The sequence below is a fragment of the Cervus canadensis genome, chromosome 9, assembly GCF_019320065.1.
Source record: "Cervus canadensis isolate Bull #8, Minnesota chromosome 9, ASM1932006v1, whole genome shotgun sequence".
Classification (NCBI taxonomy): Eukaryota; Metazoa; Chordata; class Mammalia; order Artiodactyla; family Cervidae; genus Cervus; species Cervus canadensis.
The window spans coordinates 80,931,846-80,957,111 of NC_057394.1; the positions used below are offsets into that span (position 1 = coordinate 80,931,846).

A 25,266-nucleotide genomic window follows, 5' to 3' on the forward strand; every position below is an offset into this window, starting at 1 on the left:
GGAAGCTGGCTTTCCCATCTATGTCTGGTTTGTGTCTCTGAGCACCTGCACAAATATTAACTTTCTAACCTGACTGCTAGGACAGGAGCTGCCAGCATTCAGGCAGTTAACTTCCCCAGTAACTTGTGACAAAATGTAAGTGGAAATTACAGTAACACATGTCAGGAAGTCACTAGAATTCTTTGAAAATCTTAGTATCTCTAGTTTTGCGAAATATAACAAGACAAAGTGAATACCTACAAGTTTCAAAATAGGAATTTAATGATAATCATATTCTGTGGAAAAGAACACAGGAAGTGTTACATAGGAAGTGTCACATAGGAAGTGTCAGATAAACCAAAAATTAATGAAGAGCCTTGAAAAATTATTTTCTCCTTGTAATTGTACTGACTACAGTAGAAAACATACATATAGGCATTTTGAATTATATGCAAATCAGGGAGTTACTTTTGTTTTTGAAACCTACACAAGTTTCAGGAAATTTCAAAGAAAACATTAAAATGATATTGTATAAATTTATATTTAAATTCCAACTCTCATGAAACTGATTTGTATGAAGATTTAAATCATTTTAGAAAATTTGTCCCATAAGAATCATCAGTTATTGATGTAAAAAAATTTAATTTTCAAAATTATCAGAAATTTATCCATCTGCTGCTTCTTGCTGAGTTTTTGTGCTGAGCCACTGGGCTTTGAAATAGTCATAAGGCAGAAAGTATGATAAAGGAAGAATATAAATAGATTTTTTTTTAAAATGAGCTCACGTAAGGCACTGAGCCTTCAGATATATGACTTCTTTATTTCTTTCTTTGTAGCTTATTCCTGTAAACTGTTATCAGGTCAAATGCCTCGTATCCAATTGAATGCAAATTCATTAGAGGTAAGTAATTTTTAAATATATATTTAATATGAATGTAACCAACTTGTTACTTGAAGGTTACTCAACTCCTTAAAACCTACATAAGGTTGCCTTTAACTCTCACTCAAGTCCATTGGAAAGTCTAGGTTTGTCCCAAGATTCTTTTCCCAAGACTGAAATTTTTACTGGTTTTCTATTCCTTGTCACCCCTGGCTCCCATTATTCCTCTCTCTGTGTGAGTCTAGTCCTTTAATCACCACCCCCCCACCCACCCACCCCAGTGTCATACCAAATCCAGGACTCAGATCCTTCATTTTTATAATGGAAAAAAGAGAAAAAATTTTGTCTATATAACAGTCTTTATGAAAAGTTTGAAAAGATCAATGCATTTACATTGCAAGAATGAAAGGAATTTGAAATCCAATATTGAACATCCTTGCCCTTAAAAGGCTAGTTTTATAAAGTATTTTTTACTGTATAATTTTCTTAGACTCATTTTAAAATAATTTTAAATAGATTTCATTTATTCCTTTTCTGACACACTTCCTTTTTTAAAAAATGTAGATCTGAGTTTCCGACATAGATCATTATTCTTCTCTGTGAAAAACCTTTACAAATATTTCTTACAAAGCAGATCTGCTGGTGAGGAGTTTTCTCAGTTTTTGTTTGAGAAGGTCTTTATTTCTCTTTCACTTCGAAAGATAATTTCCTTGGATATAGAATTTGAGGTTGGGATTTCTTGTTCTTTCAGTACTTCAAATGTTTTACTTTACTTTCTTTTTGGCTGCAAGCTTTTTGCCGAGAAGTCTGTTATTTATCTTTACTCCTCTACCGGTAAGGTGTTCCCTCCACTCTGAATTCTTAAGATTTCCTCTTAGCCTTTGGTTTTATGCAGTTTTATTATGATATGCTTGGGTGTAGATTTTTGGCATTTATCTTGCTTGGTGTCTTCTGAACTTCCTGGGTCTATGTTTTGTGTCTGTAATTAATTTTGGAGTATTCTCAGTTATTAGCACTCAAACTTTTCCTTCTGTCCTCTGTTTCTTTTCCTTTTGGTATTGCAAGTGTTTGTATGTTAGATCTTTAGAATGGCCCCACAGTTCTTGAATATTCTGTTCTGTTTTCTCTTCTTTTCCTCTTTGAGCTTCAGTTTAGGAAGTTTCTATTGACATTTCTTCAAGTTCATTAATTCTTTCCTCACCTGTGTCCAGTCTACTGTTGAGTCCATAAAAGATATTTTTCATTTCTGTTACAGTGTTTTCCACAGTGTTTTTACAGCCCAATGGGGGGGTGGTGTTAAGGTATGTGGGCAGGGAAGTGTTCTATAGTGAAGTGAAGTGAGGTCGTGTCCAACTCTTTGCAACCCCATGGACTATAGCCTACCGGGTTCCTCTGTCCATGGGATTTCCCAGGCAAGAATACTGGAGTGGGTTGCCATTGCCTTCTCCAGGAGATCTTCCCGATCCAGGGATTGAACCCTGGTCTCCTGACTTGTAGGCAGACACTTTACCATCTGAGCCACCAGGGAAGCTCTATAATCTTAGGTTAAATCTCAGTCTTCAAGAGAAACTGTACCCCTTTGTCTTAAGTGTTTCTTAGTGCTTTCTTTCTCCCCATAGGTGAGACAAGGAGACCACATGGGGCTGGAGTTGGGTAAATGACTTTCCCTCCAGGTGGGATAAGGCTCTGGTAAAGTTTTTAACCTCGGAGGCTAGGCTTTTGCGATGGAGAATGCTCTGGGCATATTTCCTTCTCTCTTAGAACCTTGATACCCAGTTTTATGGAAGTTCACCCCATTATTCTGTTCCCATCTTTTAAAATTTTCCCAAAATTTCTCTGAACTTCCTCTTTGCTATTAGCACTTTTCCATGTTTTCCAACTAAAAATTCTCTTACTTACACACCTTTTCAAGAATAGCTTTATTGAGATGTAATTCACATGGCATAAAATTAACCAGCTTAATTCAAGGGATTTTCCTGTATTTACAGATACATGCAATCAATGGCAGAATCATTTTAGAAACTTTTCATCATCTGTAAAAGAAACTCTGTACCTTTAACTGTCATCTCCCTGACCCTCCTTGCTCCACCCCTAAACAACACTCCTCTACTTTCTGTTTCAATGAATTACTTATTTTGGGCTTTTATGTTAATCAAATCATTTAACAGGCAGTCTTTTGTGACTGGCTTCCTTAACTTACCATAATGCTTTCAAGGTTCATCCATGTTGTACCAGGCAATAGTACTTCATATCTTTTTTTAATAGCTAAGGAATATTGCATTGTATTTATCCATTCATCAGCTTGTTTCCACTTCTAGGCAGTTATGAATAATACTGCTGCTTATACATTCATGTACAAATTTTTGTGCAGACATGTTTTCATTTCACTTGAATGTATATACACTGATAAGTGGAATTGCTGGATCATTCACTAACTCTGTGCTTAGTTTTTGGAGGAATTCCTGGACTATTTTCCCAAGTTGCTGCACCATTTTACATTCTGACCTTCAGTCTATGAGAACTGTGATTTCTTCACATCCTCATCAACACATTATTATCTGACTTTTTAATTCTAGTCATGCTAGTGGGTATGAAGTAGTATCTCATTGTGGTTTTGATTGGCATTTACCTGATGACTAATGATCTCAAGCATACTTTCATGTTATTTATCTACTTTTAAACTTAATTTCTGTGAGATTTTCAAAGGGAACAAGGAGGTAGACATATGCCTTAATCTACTATCTTGACTCAAAAGGTCTTTTTAATTATATTAAAAATGGTAAAAGATAATTTTCCCCTCTTTGTTTAAGGCAACACAACAGGTGATTAATCAGAACTGCCAAGATCTTGGAGCACTGTTAGGTAAAGAAAATGACCTGGCCCTAATCATAGATGGTAAAACATTGAAATATGCCCTCCATGTTGAAGTTAAGAAGTGCTTCCTTAATTTGGCCCTCTCATGCAGAACAGTATTATGTTGTAGGTAAGAATATATTCACTGTTGGTTTTTTTCCTGCTATATTTCGTAGTTTTTTATGGAAAGAAAATATAGACATCGAAATATAAGTTTTTTTCAGAGACAAACTACCTTACTGGGAAAATATACACTCAAACTGAAATGCAAGGTCTGAATTTAATTCTAATTATCAGGTTTAAGATTTACTCAAAAGCAGTTTATAATTTTTTAGTGGTACATTATTTTGGTACGTTATTTATTGATGTATTGGCCAAATGAAAGAAATCTTTTAGGTACAACAAAAGGAAAGGAAAGGAAAGCGAAGTCGTTCAGTCATGTCCGACTCTTTGTGACACCATGGACTGTTGCCTACCAGGCTTCTCCGTCCATGGGATTTTCCAGGCAAGGGTATTGGAGTGGGTTGCCATTTCCTTCTCCAGGGGATCTTCCCAACCCAGGGATCGAACCTGGATTCCCACATTGCAGGCATATACATTTTACTGTCTGAGCCACAGGGAAGTCCAGGTACAACAAAGGCCCTGGTCATTTACAGGGAGGAGCAAATTTGAAACCACTGAGACCTAGAGGAAAATGAATTTGTGAGTGGTTATTGAGTAATTGACTATTGCTCAGTTAACAGATGGTTATTACAAGACTAATGTTATTTTAGGCTATATTTTCATATATGAGTGAGAAGATCCAAAATCAGAATAGTGATCATCCAGTTCTCTTCTTAACTGGTCAGAACATACTTGGAGCTTTGGTAAAGGGTACAGAACTGCATTAAGGAGTGAGTGAAGGACTTGAGGATATGTGGAGAACTTGACTGCCAAGAGGATGGAATTAAAATTTGAATTAAGATATGAAGAGTCAGGGGCTCTCTTAGGTGATGCTAGTGGTAAAGAACTCACCTGCTAATGCAGGAGATGTAAGAGATGCGGGTTCAATCCCTGAGTTGGGAAGATCCCCTGGAGGAGGACACGGCAACCCACTCCAGTATTCTTTCCTAGAGAATTACAAGGACAGAAGAGCCTGGTGGGCTACACTCCACAGGGTTACGAAGAGTTGGACACAACTGAAGTGACTTAGCATGCACACACATGAAGAGTCAAACTTGAGATTAATTAAAGTGATTAGTTTTTTCCCCTCTACAAATATCATAGTCTAAACATGAAAGTGATCATCAGACTAAATGGTGAAGCGATTATCAGTGCAAGTATTCCAGTAAAAGAACCAGTGTTCTTTTACTGGACTTACAAATGGTTTCTGACCACCTCTACTTCAGAAAATGTTCATATTATACCCACAATGTAGTGATGTTAACTGAATGTATTCTCTTCATTATGAAGTGAAGGTTTTTTTTTTTTTTCAACTGTGTTTCTACTTTAAACATGCTCATTTTGGAGCATGTTATGAAACATACTAGAAACATGCAAAGAAACCTTCTATCTGCTCAGTTTATAATAATCTCACCTGACGTTTGAAAAGGTTAAATTTAAATTAGTTATTAGGAGTTGTTTTGAGGGAAGAGAATAAGTGAGGTCATTTGCTTACTGGAATATGAAACCCTGTGTGCCCTTATTGCTTCTGATAGAAGTGTGTGTCTAACTTGCTGACTGAATAAATGAGTGATGGGTAGGGACTTCCTTGTATCTGTAAAGAAATTAATTAATGAATTGGAAAATTTACCGGTAACTGCCATTTAAATGTGACTGTATGTGGATTATTGCTGACTCCTTTGTAAAGCCTTTTAGAACAGGATGAATAAGATGAACCAAAATAAAACAAGAAAACATGGTTGTTTCTTTTTTTCCTTTTCTTTCAGGTTATCTCCCCTCCAGAAGGCTGAGATAGTGGATGTGGTGAAGAAGCAGGTGAAGGCCATCACCCTGGCCATCGGGGATGGTGCCAACGACGTGGGGATGATCCAGACGGCCCATGTGGGTGTGGGCATCAGTGGGAATGAAGGCATGCTGGCCACCAACAACTCTGATTATGCCATTGCTCAGGTCAGTGGTGAGGGTGGCCAGCTGGACATGGGGAGTGTTGAAGACCTCGGGTCCACCCCCAAGGTTTAGCCTGATCTCTAAGCTGCTTTCAGTTGGAAACTGTCAGCACCTTGTTTGAAGGCTATACTGCTCACAGGCTGATAAATGGAGAGAGGAGTTGTTAGGGCAAGAAGTAGTGGCTTTACTGGGAAAGTCAGCAGACTGAGAACATGCTGGGCTGGTGTCCCAGAGAACCATCTTGCCTGAGTCAGAATTCAGGCTTGTTTTATACTAAAAGGGGAGGGGATAAAGTCCTGGTTCTGGTCAGCCTCTGGAGGGGGATGTGTTAACTTCTTCCTCCCTGCAGCCATTCACAGGTGGGCTGTGAGCTGAACCAATAGGTATTTTAGCTTCCCCTGGGAGGCAGGGTTCCTGGAGATGGGCCATTATGTGTAATTTAAACTTCTGGGCAACATCTTTTGTTGTAATAGAATAGCTTGTAAAGAATACAGAGGTTCTACCCTATCTCCTTAGTTTTGTGCTGATGCATTTTGCAGCAGTAATGCATGCATGCATGCTAAGTCACCTCAGTTGTGTCTGACTCTTTGGGACCATCTAGACTGTAGCCTGCCGGGCTCCTCTGTCCATGGGATTCTCCAGGCAAGAGTACTAGAATGGGTTACCTTGCTCTTCTCCAGGGGCTCTTCCCAACCCAGGGATCGAACCCACATCTCTTACGTCTCCTGCATTGACAGGCAGGTTCTTTACCACTAATGCCACCTGAGAAGCCCTTGCAGCAGTAAAGGTTTCCCTTTTCCAGCTTTGAAATTTTCAAAACTGCTGCCACTAAGAATCTGTAGTTCTGCTCGTATAACCTCCAGGTCCCCAGTCTCTCCAATCTGTGTGTGCTTTGCTTTGTGGTATCTCTTGATAAAGACTTAAAATAGTCCTATCCACCCCCGCCCCTCCCTTTTTCTTAAGGAGATACTACTACCTTTTGGCAGGCATTTAAAAAAATTCAACTTTGTTTATTTAGAGCAGTTTTGGCATCACAGCAAAATGGAACAGGAAGTACAGGTAATTCCTGTACACCCTCAGCCCCCACACCCTCAGCCTTCCCTGTTAGCAACATCCTTTACCAGAGCAGTTCATGTGTTATAACTGATGAACCTACAGGACAGGTCATTATCACCCAAGGCCCGCAGTTTACACTAGGATTTCTCCTTGTGTTGTACATTCTGTGGGTCTGGACAAATGTACAATGACACATATCCACCATTATAGTATCACACAGAGCAGCCTCACTTCCCTAAAACCCTCACCTCTTCATCTCCACCCTTCGCCATAACTCTTGGAAACTACTGATCTTTTGACTGTTTCCGTAGTTTTGCCTTTTCCATAAAGTCATATAGTCAGAATCACACAGTAGTCTTTTCACACTGGCTCCTTTCACGTAGTTTTATGCATCTTAAAGTTCCTCTTTGTCTTTACAATTTATCCAATTGTACATCTCTAAACACTGTATTTTACCTTGTATATGTGCTCAGTTGTGTCTGACTCTTTGCGACCCCATAACTGTAACCCTCCAGGGTCCTCTATACATGGGATTTCCCAGGCAAGAATATTGTAGTGGATTGCCATTTCCTCCTCCAAGGAATCTTCCTGACCAAGGGATCAAATCCGTGTCTCCGGCTTCTCCTGAACTACAGGCAGATTCTTTACCATTGAACCCCCTGGGAAACCCTTTCTTTTTAAGTTGTTGTTCAGTTGCTAAGTCATGTCTGACTCTTTGTGACTCCCTGGACTGCAGCACACCAGGCTTCCCTGTCCTTCACTATCTCCCAGAGTTTGCTCAAATTCATGTCCACTGGGTCAGTGATGCCCTTCAACCATCTCGTCCTCTGTTGCCTCCTGCTCCTCTTGCCCTCAGTCTTTCCAAGTATCAGGGTCTTTCCAATGAGTTGGCTCTTCCCATCAGGTGGTCAAAGTGTTGAAGCTTCAGCCTCAGTCCTTCCAACGAATATCCAGGGTTGATATCCTATAGGATTGACTGGTTTGATCTCCTTGCTGTCCTAGGGACTCTCAAGAGTCTTCACCACCACCACAGTTAGAAAGCATCCTTTCTTGGGTGCTCAGCCTTCTCCTTGGTCCGATTCTCACATATGTATATAACTACTGGAAAAACCATAGCTTTGACTATATGGGCCTTTGTTGGCAAAATGATGTCTCTGCTTTTGTATACACTGTCTAGGCTTGTCATAGCCTTTCTTCCAAGGAGCAAGCATCTTTTAATTTTGTGGCTGCAGTAACCATCCACAGTTATTTTGAAGCCCAAGAAAATAAAATTTGTCACCGTTTCCACTTTTTCCCCTTCTACTTGCCATGAAGTGATGGGACTGGATGCCATGATCTTAGTTTTTTTAAACATTGAGTTTTAAGCCAGCTTTTTCATTCTCCTCTTTCACCTTCATGAAGAGGCGCTTTAGTTCCTCTTCCACTTCTCTTTTTATACCATATCTTGCAGGGGTTTAGAATCACAGCTGCAATCATGATCAGACAGAAAGTGCAGGATCCCAGGGCTTTCTTTTCTCCCTTCCACCCACCTAAGTCGCCTCACGAAGCCAGGCACTAATGCAAGAGACTAGTCTGACTCATGCTCTGCCCCCCCTTTTTATTAACATGCTATTTCAGGTTAAGGAAACCACTTTGAGCCCCATCAGCTTTTTTCTGTCTCGCTTTTCCTTGAGAGTAACTTTGACTGGAGAGAGGGAGAGGTTGTCCGCCATGGTGGGGGCCATTTCGTACTCCCTCGAATGTTGTCCATATCGGACATTCTCCTATATTGGTCCCATCCCCCCGCCCTTAGATGGACTGCTGACGAGGGTCTGCTGTCTTTCCTTTTCACTTCTTGCAATGCATGACTCTCCCTTCCTCAGAGAGGACCAGTGTAACACTTTGCTCACAGCCTAGATCTTTTTATTCTCAGAAAAGAGTAAATTATTCCCTTCTCCCTCTCCAAACTTCTTAATATTTTAAAACCATCCCAAGAAATACAACTTTGACTTACAATGTCCTTTTTTCTCCCTGTAAATAAATCATTGGAAAGCCAAAAATAGGAATGTTGTCTATAATGACTTGTAATATCACGTTCTAGGTGAAAACAAAAGCCATCCCTCCTGAATTCACTTGTTTCAGTGTAGCTATGCATTTTATGACTTGTCATGTCCCTCCCCATCCTGACCATCCTGTTTGAAACTCTTGAGCAGTCTTTTTTGAAAAGCTGGGTTTTTTTCCCCCATATATAGAAACTTATGTCACTCTAAAGTCAGTATTTAATTTTCATAGTCACTAAATTACTGAATTGCCTTGTTTTGTGGAATAATGCTCCTGAATATTCTTTCATCCTAAAAAAAATGTTTATTGAGTGCCTCTCACACCCTAGGCCTGTTCCTGGGTATTTGGGATCCATCAGTGAACAGGTGAACTGTGAGCCCTGCTCACTTAGTTTGAAGATGTTAAGTGTTACGGAAAAGGAAAATCCAGATGAGGGAAAACAGCTGAGAGGTGCTGCAGAAATCACACATTACCTCCTTTTAAACTTTAATTTTTCTCTTTATATATTTACTATAGGAAATGGGGGGAACTGATTCCTATAAGACTTTGTTACATGCACCTGCTCAGACAGAACAATCATTGAATGATGTTCTTGCTTCCAGGATCTTATTTCATTAAGTAATTCTGAGTCCCTTCTCACAATTAAGGTCCTAGATGTGGATCAGATCAAATTCTAAGCCTTGTATGTGACAAGTGAAAATATAAGCAGGATTTGCTGGGCAGAAAAGTGATGTTTATTTATTTATTCTAATAATAAGAAAAGTTAATTTCACAGAGATCTGAAAAACTCCTTTATACTGAAGAGTCCTGTCAGGTTGTCTGGGAGTAGGTTTCATTCTGCTTCTGTCCTGTGGAGTGGGAACTGCTGAGGTGCAAACCCTGGGAAAATGACGTTTTGTGGGGTTTGTCACTAAATGGTAGGTTCCTTTGAACTTCATTGATTGTTATTTCTGTCTTCTAGTTTAGCTACTTGGAGAAGCTTCTGTTGGTTCATGGAGCTTGGAATTATTTTCGAGTGACCAAATGCATACTGTATTGTTTCTATAAGAATGTTGTGTTATACATCATTGAGGTAAGGAATGCTTTCTTTCCTTGAGGTGTGAGGTCTTGTCTAATGTGGAGCTTGATAGTTTAGTGTTTTCCTTATTTATCTCACTAAGTACTGTTACATAATGCTGTTATATAAGTTGTGGCTCACATAAAATCAATTTAATAAAAAACGGCATGCAAAATATGTCCAACATCACGACGACTTACTGACATAATCTGTTGTTTAAAAAAAAAAAGAAAGTCCTATTTGGAACCAAAGTGTGTCTCTGCCAGCTCCAGATCCTTCTAGTTATCAGAGGCATCAGAAATCTCTGGGCTTTTGAACTGTTTTCCTCCTGACGCTGGAAATCTGGTCCCAAGGCTGTTGTTGTCTTCCTAACATCCCACTAGGGGCCGGGATGGGCCTTGTTCTTCCAAACACCAGCTCTTTCCTTTTGTCTTGGCTGTACTTAGCACTGGTGGTTAAAGCAAGTTTTCAGGGGCAAGAAAACTTCACGAGTGTTACTTCCTTGTCAAGAAAATACCATGGAAAGAACCTGTACCTGCTCTCCTTCCGTGCTGGGGGCTGTGGAGCTGTGGCTCCCACGCTGCAGCCGGCCCCGCCGCCCACCCCGGCTCCTGTCCCCTGCACTGGCAGAACGCCTGGCAGCAGGGCCTCTTTTTTTACTGAAAGTGGACCAAAGAAGAGTTCCATAACTGCAGTTTTCATGGAATCTTAAAGTTTGTCATACCTTTATTGCCTCTGAGAAAGCATGTTTTCTCTAGTGTGTAGTGTATAAGGGTAATGGGGTTTTGGGGTGAATCTTTCTTTTATTACTGAAGTATCATTGATTTGCAATATTACAGTTTCAGGTATACAACATAGTGATTCAGTATTTTTACAGATTATATTCCATTTAAAGTTATTTTAAAATAATGGCTATGTTTCCTTGTACTGAACAATATATCTTTGCTACTTATTTAATTTAAAATGATTATTTAATAGTTTTTAATGGATTAAAATTCATTTTAATGGTTGATTTACAATATTATGTTCATTTCAAATGTACATGCTTATTTTACACAGGGTAGTTCGTGTCTCTTATTCCCATACCCCTCCCTCACCCCTCCCGACTTGCCTCTCCCCACTGGTAACCAATAGTTTGTTCTCTATACCTGTGAATCTGCTTCCTTTTGGTTATAATCACTAGTTTGTTGTCTTTTAGATTCCACGCACAAGTGATAACATAGAGTATTTGTCTTTCTCTGTCTGACATTTCACTTAGCATAATGCTTTCTAGGCCCATCCATGTTGTTGCAAATGACTGAATTACTTTCTTTTTTATGGCTGAGTAATATCTCATTGTATATACATACCACACCTTCTGTATCTACTCATCTGTTCATGGGCACGTTATTTACAATAGCCAAAATATGGGAGTGAATCTTGTAACTACCAACCTAACTTTAAAAATATCTGTGTAAGCTTTAAATTTGCCTGTGGAAATACATTTTTAAACATTTTATTTTGAAATAATTATAGATTTACAAGAAGTTATAAAAAATATTTACCAGAGTTCTTGTGAACTCTTCACTGAGTTTCTCCCAAAGATAGCACCTTATGTAAAATCACAGGATAATATGAAACCAGGAAACTGATATTGGTACAACTCATTCAGAACTTATTCAGATTTCATCAGCTTTACATGCACGTGTGTGTCTGTGTGTGTGTGTGTGCATGTGTGTCACTGTAACCTTCTATCCCTGTGTAGACTCATGTAACTACCAGAGTAATCAAGATACAGGCCTGTTCCAATAAAAGATACAAACATGCCTCATCACCACAGGATCTGCCTCATGCTACCCTTTATATTCACACCCACCTGACCCCTGGCAGTAGCTCATCTATTCTCTTTTCCTGTAAGGGAGTTCTTTCAAGAATTCTCTAAAAGTGCAATCATACACCATGTAACTTTTGAGACTGGACTTTTTTCACGCAATATAATTCCTTTCAGATCCATCCAAGTTGCTGCATGGGCAGTCATTTTCCCTCTTGATTGCTGTGTAGTACTCCACGGCACAGGTGGCTATCGCTTGTTTACTGTTCACTTGTCGAAGGACATTTAGGTTGGTTCCAGTTTGGAGCCATCATGAATAAAGTTGCTGTGGACATGTGCATAGGTTTATGTGTAAACACAAGTTTTCACTTATTTAAGGTGAGCGTCCAAGTGTACATTTGCTGAATTGTATGGTGAATGTATGTTTAGTCTTAAAGGAGACGACCAAACTGTTTCCCAGAGTGACTTTACTATACGAGTGTATGTAGGTCAGCACTGACATAGCGGTGCACTTGGCTTCCTTCTCTTTCAGCTTTGGTTCGCCATTGTTAATGGATTTTCTGGGCAGATTATATTTGAACGTTGGTGCATCAGCTTGTACAACGTGGTAAGTAAGCACTCTCCCTCTCTCTCTGATGGCATGTGGGGCTGCGCTCTTTGTGCCTGGGACGCAGAGCTAAGTCCTTCATCTGCATCCATGGCTCACATACATCTTTAGGGCCTCTGTTGCTGCCACACAATCTGCAGAAGCACAAACTCCCCACACATGGTTTCAATCATGGTAGATCATTTTGTAGTAACTACATGATATTTCCCAGGTGGTGCTAGTAGTAAAGACTCAGCCTGCCAGTGCAAGAGATGTAAGAGACACGGGTTTGATTCCTGGGTCGGGAGGATCCCCTGGAGGAGGGCATAGCAACCCACTCCAGTATTCTTGCCTGGAGAATCCCCATGGACAGAGGAGCCTGGTGGGTCACAGTGCATGGGTTGCAAAGAGTTGGACACAACTAGAGACTTAGCAAGCATGCACACAACATTTATATGCAATGTATTTTTTATAATATTGATATTTCAGAATCTTTCTAACTTTGCCTGTACAACATTTTCATATTTTTAAGTCAAGTAAAAATTGCTGAACTCTTCCTAAACCCATTGCATTTAATACACGTAATTTAGATTTATCTCTCTTTGTGTCTGTGTGTATGTATGTGTGTTTATAGTATAATTCCATGTCCTCTTAAGCCTCTTGGTAGAAAATTTGTATTTATGGAAATAGAACATGCTGTGCTTGTATTAAATGCTGAATTTTTATATCAAGCCTATAGTAAATACAGTTTTCCATTTTAATGGATCTTCTAATAATAAATAGTCACATACCATTACTTGAATTATTTTGAATTAAAAAACTAGATATTTAGTAAACAGTAAGACTAAGTGGCTTTTTACCCACATGGCCTTTTAATTTTTGCTTTGTTTTATTTTTCTTGTATTATGATTCCACCAAAGGGTTAGAAGTTAGGAAACGTAACATAAAAATGAGGCTCCCAAGCAAGTATCCCATGACCTCTCTTGTGCACTGTGTTATTGCAGTGACATTATATTCTGCATGCTCTGTGCACTCACTCCTAAAGGTCTGTCTTCTGGGAGCTGAAATTCCAGAACAGACTGAAGTTACTGAATAGAAGTCATTGGGTGCTCAATGGTCAGAGCACTACACCAGGGAAGCTTGGGTCCTGTGTAGAGTTGTCTCTGCCAGGCTCTTGGTCACACAGGACAAAACTGATAAACTTTCTTTGAAGTTTCATTAGAGACAGGAATAGAGAGTGGCAGAGTCTCTCCTCTGGGTGAGAACAATCCCTATGAATACATAAGCCACAGCTATTGACCAGTGGAATCTTGCCAACTGGAACTCCAGTGGAAAATTTAAATAATTACGGACAACTGAGGATAAAATATGATGACACACTATTGAATATCCATTGACTTATTAACTTTCATCCCATTACAAGTATATTTTATAGGTGAAAAAAAATGAAGACCAGGACATTCCAAATAATAGTTACTGGCAATGCCAGAGATGGACTCTGTCTACTTATTTGATAACTAAATTTATATGAGTTGTCATGCTCATACTTCTAGAGGTTATATATTATTTCTGCTACTGCTCATGCATGACTAATGCTATAGGAATTACCCTCCTACAGAAAAAACTAGAATAGCAGAAAAAATGTATGAAACAATAGTTTTCAGGCACTAGATGCCAGGCTGCTCATTGCGTGATCACAAGAGCAGGCCTGTTTATAGGCCAAAGTGAAGGAAGATGGGCCCACAGGGGAGCCCAGCTGTCTTACTGAACTGAATACACAGAGGGTAGAGTTCAGTGGGCCAAGAAAGCTAGAATTTGCCAGACAGAAGATCAGAGATGGGCAAACTGTACTGAGAAATGGAGAGAGGGAAAGAGTTGCAGACACAGAGAAATACAGAGACACAGTGTTTCTGGAAGTGGGCAGCTGTTCCCTAGAGCCTCTGGTTGAGGATTTATCCGTATGTGCATGAGAGAAGTGTACTCAGAGCTAAGGGAAACTCAGGTCTCCCGCATTGCAGGCAGAGTCTTTACCGTCTGAGCCACCAGGGAAGCCAATGGAAAGCAACGGGCTGGATTTCTGGAGCTTGCTCAGGGCTAGGAACAGTTTGTATTCCCATTAGCCTGTTGGGGAAGACCTATTTCACAAGATATTGGGGAAATTCCTTACGTAAGTCACACTTTTAACAATAAGGATGAATTAGTCCCATAATAAGGGCTTCCCGGGTGGTGCTAGAGGTAAAGAACCTGCCTGCTAATGCAGGAGGTATGAGACTTGGGTTCGATCCCTGGGTTGGGAAGATCCCCTGAAGGGAAAGACAACCCATTCCAGTACTACTGCCTGGAGAATTCCATGGACAGAGAAGCCTGGCAGGCTACAGTCCATGGGGTTTCTAAAGAGTTGGACACAACAACCACCAGGCGTCTCAGCCAGCTTCCGGCACAATGATACCTTAGTAATTGCAATACATTATCAAAGCCAGGAAAATGACATTGGCACAGTATTCACTCAGATATAGACTGAAAGCTCTTTTTAATAGGTTCTTGTTTCCTATGTAGATTTTCACGTCACTGCCACCCTTTACCCTCGGAATCTTTGAACGGTGTTGTAGTCAGGAGAGCCTGCTCAGGTACCCACAACTCTACAGAATTTCTCAGACAGGTGATATTTTCAACATAAAGGTAAGCAGAAGGTTATTGCAGATCTTTCAACTTCCCTCCAAAAGGTACTTTTGTCTCTTTCCTTTCTCATGCTTTAGGAAAAATAATTTAAAAAACACAGGGAATGCAGCCCTATGCCATATTTCTTTGTATTCTACCCAAGGTTCCGTGAATCCTAAGGTCTTCCAGTCTGGCATTAGCTTTATGTTTGAACCAGCTTCTTCCCTAAAAACTGCTTTGTGCTGTGCTGTGCTTACTCCAGGAAATTTTAGTTGCAGGCCAAAGATGTTTTTTCCACACTCTTTTTTTTCTCTAGTCCCTCATCTGTAAGTCTTCCCACAAGCATGAAAAAAAAAAAAATTGGTGTATTTAGAATTGAATGAACAAAGAATTGTTTTTGTTACTTTTCTGTCATATCCTAACCATGTGCACCCTTCTTTGATTGAGTCCAGAGATATTATATTATTGAGATATCCTTTAAGAAAACTGTGCAGGCATACCTTATTTTATTGTGCTTTGCAGATACTATTTTTTTTTCTTTTACAAATTGAACTTTAGTGGCAAACCTGTATTGTCAGAAGATGGCTAGCATTTTCATTGATGTGTATACATGATTTTTAGACAATGCATACTTAATAGACTATGTATAGTGTAAACATAATTTTTATATATACTGGGAAACTAAAAAAATCACGTGACTTGCTTTATTATGATATTTGCTTTATGGTGGTGGTCTGGAATCAAATCTGCAATATCTCTGAGGTATGCCTGTATATGGTATATTAAACATTATTTTGACCACAGTCAGGGTATAGATATAAAAATACAGGGTGTATCATGTAAAATATGATATTAAATTATATTTTAAATGCTATAATTTAAAGATTGAAAGTATTTTTAATTATTTCTTTAGATTAGTTCTTTTTTGCTAGATAATTAAAGCCTTTATATGTTTTTATAATAAATACATTATCTTTGAATTCTACATATTTATATTTATTAAATTTGTTTTTCAAATGATATTACCCTATAATTTCACAGTCATTTCTTTTAAAAGGAGACTAAAGACATGGAAATTTTTAGTCTCCAGAAAGACATTTTAGCTTTGTAACTGTGTTTCACACAGCAAATAAACTTTATAACATATAGCATAACTTTATAACATATTTTTAGAGTTAGACCTGGATACTATCTTGATTTTCTTGCTTTGTTTTCTTTTAGGTGCTTTGGATTCAAAGTATAAATGCTATTGTCCATTCATTCATTCTCTTCTGGTTGCCTGCAAAAATGCTGGAGCATGGTAGTAACTTCATTGTTTTCTGTGTGTGTGTGTCCACAGATAGAACTGAAGAAAGCAAAAGTAGGATTAAAAATATGGGTTCATATATGTTCACCTAAACTAATAGTGCAATCTGGTTAACAGATTGTAGTTTGAACATTTAACAGATAGCCTTTAGAGCCCATTCTCCTTGCTTCTGATATGTATAAATTGTAACTTAGTGCTTTTATTGTTAATTTTTAATAAATATTTGAGTCAGGATGTCTGGTAGAAAGCACAACAGTTCTACTGAGTCATAGGTTCCCTCTGTTAGTGAGTTTGAAACTTTTGTCTACTATATTTATTGCTTTCATTTCTCAAACTTTATGCTTCAATTTAAACTGTAACAAGTCCAGCAGGCCATATAGAAATTTAACCTTATATTTTATTATTGGACTAGGTCTCCTTTTCCGGACATACAGTTTTCCAAATAACATTATGCGTGAACTTTTTTGCCAAACTGGTTTGTGTATAAGTAGATCCAGAAGTAGGAGATATATTTATGAAGTGTGTTACTGATGTGTAATGGGCTCATAGCCACAAATTAAGGTGTGAAATATAATTATTTTCCTTTAAACAGATCTAATTTTTATTGGATAGTACTAGCAACATGTCCTAATCTTAGGCATATATTTTGTTTAATTGAGCCTTGGTTGTGTGTATTTATGTCCATTTGTATTTAAAAAAATAAATCTGCCATTATATTGCTAAGGGCATTCCTTATAAAACAAATGAGCAAAAAAAAAAAAATGAGCAAAATTTTCAAGTGATGATAATATAGCAAAGTAACACGCTGACGAAGAGTTAGTTCCACTTTCAGAATGATAGTGTGAAGAGCTCCCTGGATGTGCTCCTCACCCTCAAAAAACCAAAGCTGCAAAACTATAAAAACACAACTCTGTAAATTCCCTGAAAATTATCCAAAAGGCAAGGAAGATTATCAGTCTACTAAGTAACTCAGTAAGAGCATCAAGAGCCTGCATCACTTGAGCCATGACCCTCTCCCTCCCTTCCCCACGGTAGCCTGGCCGGATGAAAGGTCCACTCCGAGCAGGTGTGGACAGGAATATGGGACTACTGCTCCTGTCAGCTCTCAGTCAAGGGTTCCCATCTCACAGGAAGGGCAGCCCACCAGCATTCTCATCCCTCCAACTCTGAAGAGGCCAGATTTCTGATGGGTGTGGCTGAGATAGAGCTCCCTTTCCCCCGGGCAACTAACATTCACGGGACAGAGTTTCTACCCCATGCACGACAGGCCAAGAACACTGGGGCCCTGGTCACTCTCATCACAACTCACTCATAGGGCAGGGAATTTCTGGGAAAGTCAAGCCCAAGAAGACTGGTGGCTTTGTGCTAGACCACTAGCACAAAAGTACTGGGTCCAAGATTTTACCAGTGGTAAAAAAGAGCTCCAAAACTCTTTCCCAAATAAGATGACTATTCAAAACAAAGTGGGGGAAAGTTCAAGTCTAAGGATTCTCTCAAAAACAGTAGCCCTTCTTCATTAGCAACAAGCTAAATCATAGGCCAACTGATTTGCCAGAGAGAACCAGGGAAAGAGATAGATACAGAACTGAATGAAAACCCTGGAGTTGAAAAGGACCAAAAACTCGAAAAATGTGTTAGAGAGGCTCAACAGTAGATTTGAACTGGAAGAAAACAGGATTAGCAAACTTGAAGTTAGACCAATAGCTAATAAGGGTCAGGCAGTGCTAGTGGTAAAGAACCCACCTGTCCATGCAGGAAATGTAATGAGACGTGGGTTCAATCCCTGAATTGGGAAGATCCACTGGAGGAGGGCATGTCCATCCACTCCAGTATTCTTGCTGGACTACAGTCCATAGGGTCGCAAAGAGTTGGACAATACTGAAGTGACTTAGCACAGCACAATTTGAAGACCAGAGATAAAAGAGTGAAGAAAAATGAACAGAGCATTAGAGAATGTGAGATGCCTTTCAGCACACCCACAGAAGCACAATGAGTATACCAGAACAAGAGGAGAAAAACCAATGAAGCAGAAAAAAAAAATTATTCAAGGAAATAATAGCTGGAAAGTGTCAAATTAGCTGAAAGTGAAAATGCAATCTACAGAATGGAGCAAAGGATACACAAGTTACAGATAACAAAAGATTTGTATCCAGAGTAAATAGAGAAGATTTATAACTCAACATAAAATGACAAATGACCCAATTTTTAAAAATGTACATAGGATTTTAATAGACATTTATCCAGAGAACATAGACAAATAACTAATAAATACGTGCTCAACATCATTAATATTTAAACAAAAAAAAATTGAAACCTTGATATACAACTTCATACACGTTGTATGTGTCCTTAGCATGTCTGATTCTTTGTGCACTGATTGACTGCAACCGGCCAGGCTCCTCTGTCCATGGCATTCTCCAGGCAAGAATACTGGAGTGGGTTGTCATTTCCTTCTCCAAGGGATCTTCCCGACCCAGGGATGGAACCGGCCTCTCCTGCGTCACCTGCACTGGCAGGCAAGTTCTTACCACTAGCACTACCAGGGGAGCCCAGGCTGCAGTCCAAAGGCTCACAAAGAGTCGGACATGACTGAGCAACTGAGTAGACATTGCATGTTTTAGTGAGTTCTAAATCAGAAGAAAACATAAATCAGGAAAATAAGTGAGCCTTAAATATATGGGTGTGCTACCTGAATTGGGGTTAAGGGTCAGGGATTTGCACTTAAAAATTTCTATATCAACCAGGACCAGGTCCACCAATATTTACTGAGAATTTTTAAAAGTGTAAAGAAGATCTTAAGAAATTATCCTAATCTTGAGATAATATTGACCCTTTAGAATGAAATTTGTAAGTTTACAGCAGATTTAAGAATAGTTAAAAAGTATATGAAATTCTATTTTAACTTTAAGTTATATGTTAGATTTATTATTTTAGTCATCCTGGAGAAGAAATAGTGTGAAAAATGTGATGACAAAAATCCTTAAAATCCCTGTCTTGCTACTTGGTGTCACTAATTGGATTGCTTTTAAAAAACTTTCTTTTTCTTAAAAAATATTTATTCTTATCTATTTATTTATTTGGCTTCACTGGGTCTTAGGTTTTGGCATGTAGGATCTAGTTCCCCAACCAGGACTTGAACCTGGCCCCGTGCATTGGAAGTACAAAGTCTTGGCCACTGGACAACCAGGGAAGTCCCTGGGCTTTTGATTTATAGATTCTGCTAGATGTTTAGAGGCATGTGACACTAGGTTTAATAATCACATTCACGTAATCCTTGCAATTTATTTATTTGTTTCTAAATCTATCTTTGGAGGATGTAAGAAAAGGAAAAAAATATCACAATTGTGGTAGGCAAAGTTAGCATTGTTGTCACTGACAGAGCACTTGAGAAATGTGACCAATAATTGATAAACAGTTTTGGTGTCCAGTGTGGGTACCTTTAGTAAAAATAAATTTAAAAAAATCTATGTTTCAGACTCTGTAAAGATTAAAAAATAACTTTTTCACTTTTCAGATATGGTCTCGCAAGGTGGTTACACTACAGACTATTTGTTTCTTGGAAATTTTATATATACGGTAAGATCATCCATGTAGATTGTCACTTTTCCTAGTGTTTAATGAAACAAAGCATTAGTGACAGTAGTGATTTTCAAGAAGGCACTGTTATAATGGTTGCATTATTTATGTTTCTAGAAACGTGAAATGCATATACATTTGTTGTTGTTCATGCAGGCGGTGCTCTTCTGTGTCTTGTCATTACATAACTTGCCTTGTCATTACATAACTTGCAGTCTGCCTTTCAGGGCTGCTTGTGTAGATAACTCACCATTGTTTATTCAACTAGTCTTCAGCTAGTGGATGTGAAGGTTGTTTGAGATCCTTTGCCACTATGAACAATGCTGCAAAGATGATTCTTTGTGCCCATGAGTAACTATATCTTAGGATAAATTTCCAGAAGTGTAATTTCTGGATCAGAGGGTATTGTGAATCTTGAAAAACCTTGGCTATTTATCCCTAGTAGAGTTGGCAGAAATTTAGTGATAGAAATATTTGCTTCCCCACCATAGTTCAAGGCCAGTGGACGTGATCATATCACACTTTCTGATCTAGTCAGCAAAATGATAGTTTTGCAGTTTTTGCTTTGAAGGTCAGCACAGTCACAAGAGATTGTAATCCACTTCTAATCTGAGTCAGATCTTCCACACTGCTCATAAAGAATATAAATAGAAGAGCTGAAAACATAAGCATGGGATTTTCATCATATGGTACAGAGCTGCCAAATAAGGAACACTTATTGAAAAGTGTAGCATTTTCTCTATTACTAAAATGCAGCAAAACACTTAGCAACCTAATGACATCACAGCTCAGCAGACGTGGTGGAGAGCCATGGGGTGAGGGGTCAGGAAGCAGGTGCGGAGGTGCAGATTCTGATGGAAAGTTTTAATACTTTTTCTCCAATCTCTTTCCCTTCGCATTGCACCTGGCGCCTTGCACAGTATGTTGTTGTCACTGTTTGTCTGAAAGCTGGTTTGGAGACGCTGTCTTGGAATAAAGTGAGTATTTGTTAAGATATTTCCTCAATATAGTATAGTTGTTGGCATGCTGATGTCCTTCTTCAGCTTCAGAAAAGTAATAAGCCTTTTTTTCCTGGTTTCCACATTTTACTTCTTGTGTTACATGTTTGAATGATGATTTAAACCAGAGGAAAGGCATACTAGTCATCTAATGGCTGTCGAATATTCATTTTCCTGCCTTACGTTTGAAACAGATTCAATTTATCATGACATTAATTGAGACCCTTAATTCACTATTATCCAAGTACAGAATGATAAGAGAGAATTTAGCAAATACAGAAAAAAGGAAAATACATATCGCTTATTCCTTTCAGTGTCAATGATGTTGACATTTTGGCTTCTTTGTCTTTGTTCTATGTAGTCTCCCCCCACCCCTCTATAAAAACAAGATTATAATGTACCTAATATTTTACAAGTTGCTTTTTTTCACTTAATGACAGATCTTTAATGTTTTTCCAAGTTTTCAATTTTTATGCCTTATTAATTGATGGAATAATGTTTCAGCACATGGGTGCTTGTTATTTGCATTACTGTATTTATTAAAAAATTTTGCATTATTTTTAGAAAATTGTTTTAACTTTAGTTACTGTAAATGATATATAATCAATACTGTTATCAATACAGATGTACTTACAGATATGAGTAATGATTTCCTCAGGATACTATTAGAAGTGTAATTTCTGATAAATTAAGCAGAATTTTAGTTTTTATGACATCAATAGTTTAAATAAATTGTATGTGTATCTGCACATACATATTTACATTTATAAATAAGTTGTGCCTCAAGTTGTACTCAAAAAGTTTCTGAGAGAAAATGAATTTTTATGTTTGTCACTTTTGAAGAACTAAGTTGATGCAGCCTATGATATATTCCTTTTCTGATGCAATCAATTCAGATTTCTGACTGTCACCATCCCTACTGGACCCCAACACTAAGTTGGAACCAAGGAGTTATGAGAAAAAACATTTTATTACAAATTATAAGGCAATCTAATTGTATTATACCATATTCATGGAGCATAGACCACTTCTGTCATCTGCGTATACTGAACCTCATTTGTGAATAAGGCAATAGTCTAAGGCCAAAGCACACTTAGAACTACACGAGGTGTCTCTTCTGGCCCAAGATGGATTGGGCTCCTGCCTTCCAGCTCACCTGGGGGCTAAGAAGGAGTGGTGATGGAGGCAGGAGAGAGAAGGGCTTGTTTCTCACCTTTGCGCTGATGCTGCCCTGCCTATGGGGAGGGCTGAGGAGGCAGTGTCTTCACTGGGGAGGAGGGTGATGCTGGAAGCCACCGATCAGGTGCAGAAAGCGAGCAAGGGCAGAGAGACACAGAACACAACTCTAAGCAGCAGTGGGGGCTGGCTGCCTCCAGAAGGTGATGATCCCAACAGAGACCCATCCGAAAATACTCTCGAAGCCACACAGAATACCTCACATTGCATATGATACATGATGCTGACTCTAAGGGAACTCTTACAGGAAAACTCACTGCAGTTCTGGAGACTTTGAAGTTCATAGCTCAAACTGATCCTCTTCTCCATCATCTGTGTTATCATGAGACAGAGTCCTCAAGAGACCAGTTCTGTTTACTCTAATCAGAGAAAGAATTGTTTGGGTTAGAGGCTATTTTTAAGGAGTGTGAAAAAGTGCCTTTGAAAATGACTCCTAAGCAAATAATATACTTGGAGAAGTAGCAGATTTGGGGTTTTTTCTCTATAGTTTTTGTTCAGTATACTGCTCATTACTTAGTAACCTCTGAACAAAATATTAAGGAAAAGAACCAAAATCCTATTAGGATAAGAGGGCTTCCCAGGTGGCTCAGTGGTAAAGAATCCTCCTGCCAATTCAGGAGACACAGGAGACACAAGTTCAATTCCCAAGTCGGGAAGATCCCCTGGAGCAAAAAATTGCAATCCACTTCTTGCCTGGGAAATCCCATGGACAGAAGAACCTGGTGGGCTACAGTATACAGGGTCTCAAAGAGTCGAACACGACTTGGCAACTAAACAAAAACAATTAGGATAAGAACACTTGATCTAGTCTAGCCAGTTGCCTTATTATAGATAATATATCTTAGGCCTGCTCAGTTTAAGTGGTGTACCCACTGTGGCCAAGGGTAGAACACAGGTCCGCTAAGTCGTTTTCCTCACTATTCTCCTGCTAACACCAACTGCTCAAAGCAACAGATTACAGATCCACAGAAGGGTCTACTGTTTTAGCACCTATCATTGGAGAATCTGGTACCAGTTCCCAGACTCAGGCCTGGTCAGTGGTACTTCAGCTGTAGTCTCAGCCAGAATGGCATATACTGTTGATACGTACACAAAACCTACCAGTTCGAGTCAGTCTAATGATCACAACTTCTGCCATTGTTCCACAGTTATATGGAGCAAGTATGATACATTCAAATTTTATCTCTCAATGATTTGTATTTAAATTATTTTTTACTGTGAAAAACTTTGTATTAATAAACAGACAGAAGCCCAAGTCTCATTAAATCACCCACCAATTGTAATGAACCACATCTACTGAGAGTTGATCTTTATGCTGAAGACTCTGAACACCACTTGGCTTGGGTGAACAAGGTATAGTTGTTTTTGATACTTGCCATACAATGGTGCCTTGAGTTCATAGCAAAGTATTCTGAGAAAGATGTTAGGAAGTCTCAAATACCAACAAATTGAAAAATGATCAACTTATTCATATGAGAACTTATGATTTGGGCAAATGGATTTTGAGCTGATTAATAGAGTTCTTAAAAATGTCCTTTTAAATAGAGGAGGCTGAAATATTTCTGCTACTCTTCCGTCTGCAGTTTACCCATTTCGCCATTTGGGGCAGCATAATGATTTGGCTGGGGTTTTTTGCGGTTTACTCCTCCCTCTGGCCCACTGTTGCTGTTGCTCCTGAGATGACAGGACAGGTGAGTGTGCTCTAAATCTCTCCCTCCCACTTTCGAAAGACAGTCTTGCCAGAAACTGGGTTTCTGTTTGATAGTATTTTTCTTTTAGCACTTTGAATTTATGGACTCAATGTCTTCTGGCCTGATTAGTATTTCTGATGATAAATCTGCTAGTGATCTCACTGAGGATCCTTGTATGTGGTGATTTACTTCTCTCTTGCTGCTTTCAAGATTCTGTTTTTGTATTTTGAACGTTTCAATGAAAGTATTAAATTAAGTTAGTTAATACTATATTTAGGCTTTATATACCTGTTTATTTAATTGATTTAGTAGTTCTAGATTCATATGACTGCAGTCATATGGATTCACATCCGTACCTTTCCTGACATCTCCAAGTTGTTTTTTTTTGTGGAGGGGAGGAAACTAAAAGCTGCTCTTTGTACTCATTGTCGCCAAACTAAAAGATTCTTATTTAAATGTCCCTTATCTCTGCTTATTCGCAGGTCAATATGGCTCTGATGTGTCCACACTTTTGGCTGGGTTTTTTCATAGTCCCGATTGTGTGCCTGATTCAAAATGTAGCGTGGAAATCGTAAGTTGATAAATGAAGTGGTAACCAGAGAATATATTATCATAGTTAATTATCCTTTATAATTGTATGGCTCTCAAATTAAACACTTAGTTTAATGCCACCCTGTGAATATTAAATGTCATGGAGCTTATAAAGGGAGAAAATGCCTTTTGCTTTTTGCCACTGGAGATTTAACAGCAATCAATTTAGGAAAAAAAGATGGAATCAAATGTATGAGAGGGAAATTTGGTAGAAATATTATAAAGTTCCTAATTTTTTTCTGAAAAGAGGTCCATTTCGTCACTCTTCAGTGTGGAACTCTTATCTACTTTACAGGAAACAAAAGGTGACACCAGATGATCACAGATTAAGAATTAATGATAAAATAAGAACTAGAAGGGAAATATTGAAATTAGAAAGTCATTCTTTACTTTAAAAAAATTTGACATAGGGGTCTTTCAAATCCAATTCTCCCAGAACATTTAAATATTAGATTGAAAAAGTGTTAGACATTCAGTCGTGTCTGACTCTCTTGCAACGCCATGGCTGTAGCCCACCAGGTTTCTCTGCCCATGGGATTCTCTAGGCAAGAATCTGGAGTGGTTAGCCATTCCCTTCTCCAGGGGATCTTCCTGCCAGGAATTGAACCTGGGTCTCCAGCATGGTAGGCAGATTCCTTCATTGTCTGAGCCAATATTATTAGATTTGTTGTTGTTCAGTTGCTCAGTCATGTCTGACTTTTTACAACCCCATGGACTGTAGCACGCCAGGCATCTTTGTCTTTCATCATCTCACAGAGCTTCCTCAAACTCATGTCCATGGTATTAGTGATGCCATTCAACAATCTCATCCTCTGTCATTCCCTTCTCCTCCTGCTTCAA

General features: G+C 38.7%; 1 protein-coding gene across 1 annotated transcript in view; it reads left to right on the plus strand.

Annotated features, from left to right (window-relative positions):
- Nucleotides 1–25,266, plus strand: part of LOC122447296 (phospholipid-transporting ATPase IB-like) — an 81,932-nt gene that overhangs the window by 52,587 nt on the left and 4,079 nt on the right. Inside the window, exons 23-33 of the mRNA XM_043477803.1 lie at nucleotides 816–880; nucleotides 3,670–3,842; nucleotides 5,641–5,824; nucleotides 9,879–9,989; nucleotides 12,317–12,391; nucleotides 14,927–15,049; nucleotides 16,250–16,328; nucleotides 19,849–19,910; nucleotides 20,831–20,887; nucleotides 23,728–23,835; nucleotides 24,318–24,406. Of these exons, the coding sequence (XP_043333738.1) occupies nucleotides 816–880; nucleotides 3,670–3,842; nucleotides 5,641–5,824; nucleotides 9,879–9,989; nucleotides 12,317–12,391; nucleotides 14,927–15,049; nucleotides 16,250–16,328; nucleotides 19,849–19,910; nucleotides 20,831–20,887; nucleotides 23,728–23,835; nucleotides 24,318–24,406 (1,126 nt within the window). The remainder of the gene's footprint in view (nucleotides 1–815; nucleotides 881–3,669; nucleotides 3,843–5,640; nucleotides 5,825–9,878; nucleotides 9,990–12,316; nucleotides 12,392–14,926; nucleotides 15,050–16,249; nucleotides 16,329–19,848; nucleotides 19,911–20,830; nucleotides 20,888–23,727; nucleotides 23,836–24,317; nucleotides 24,407–25,266) is intronic.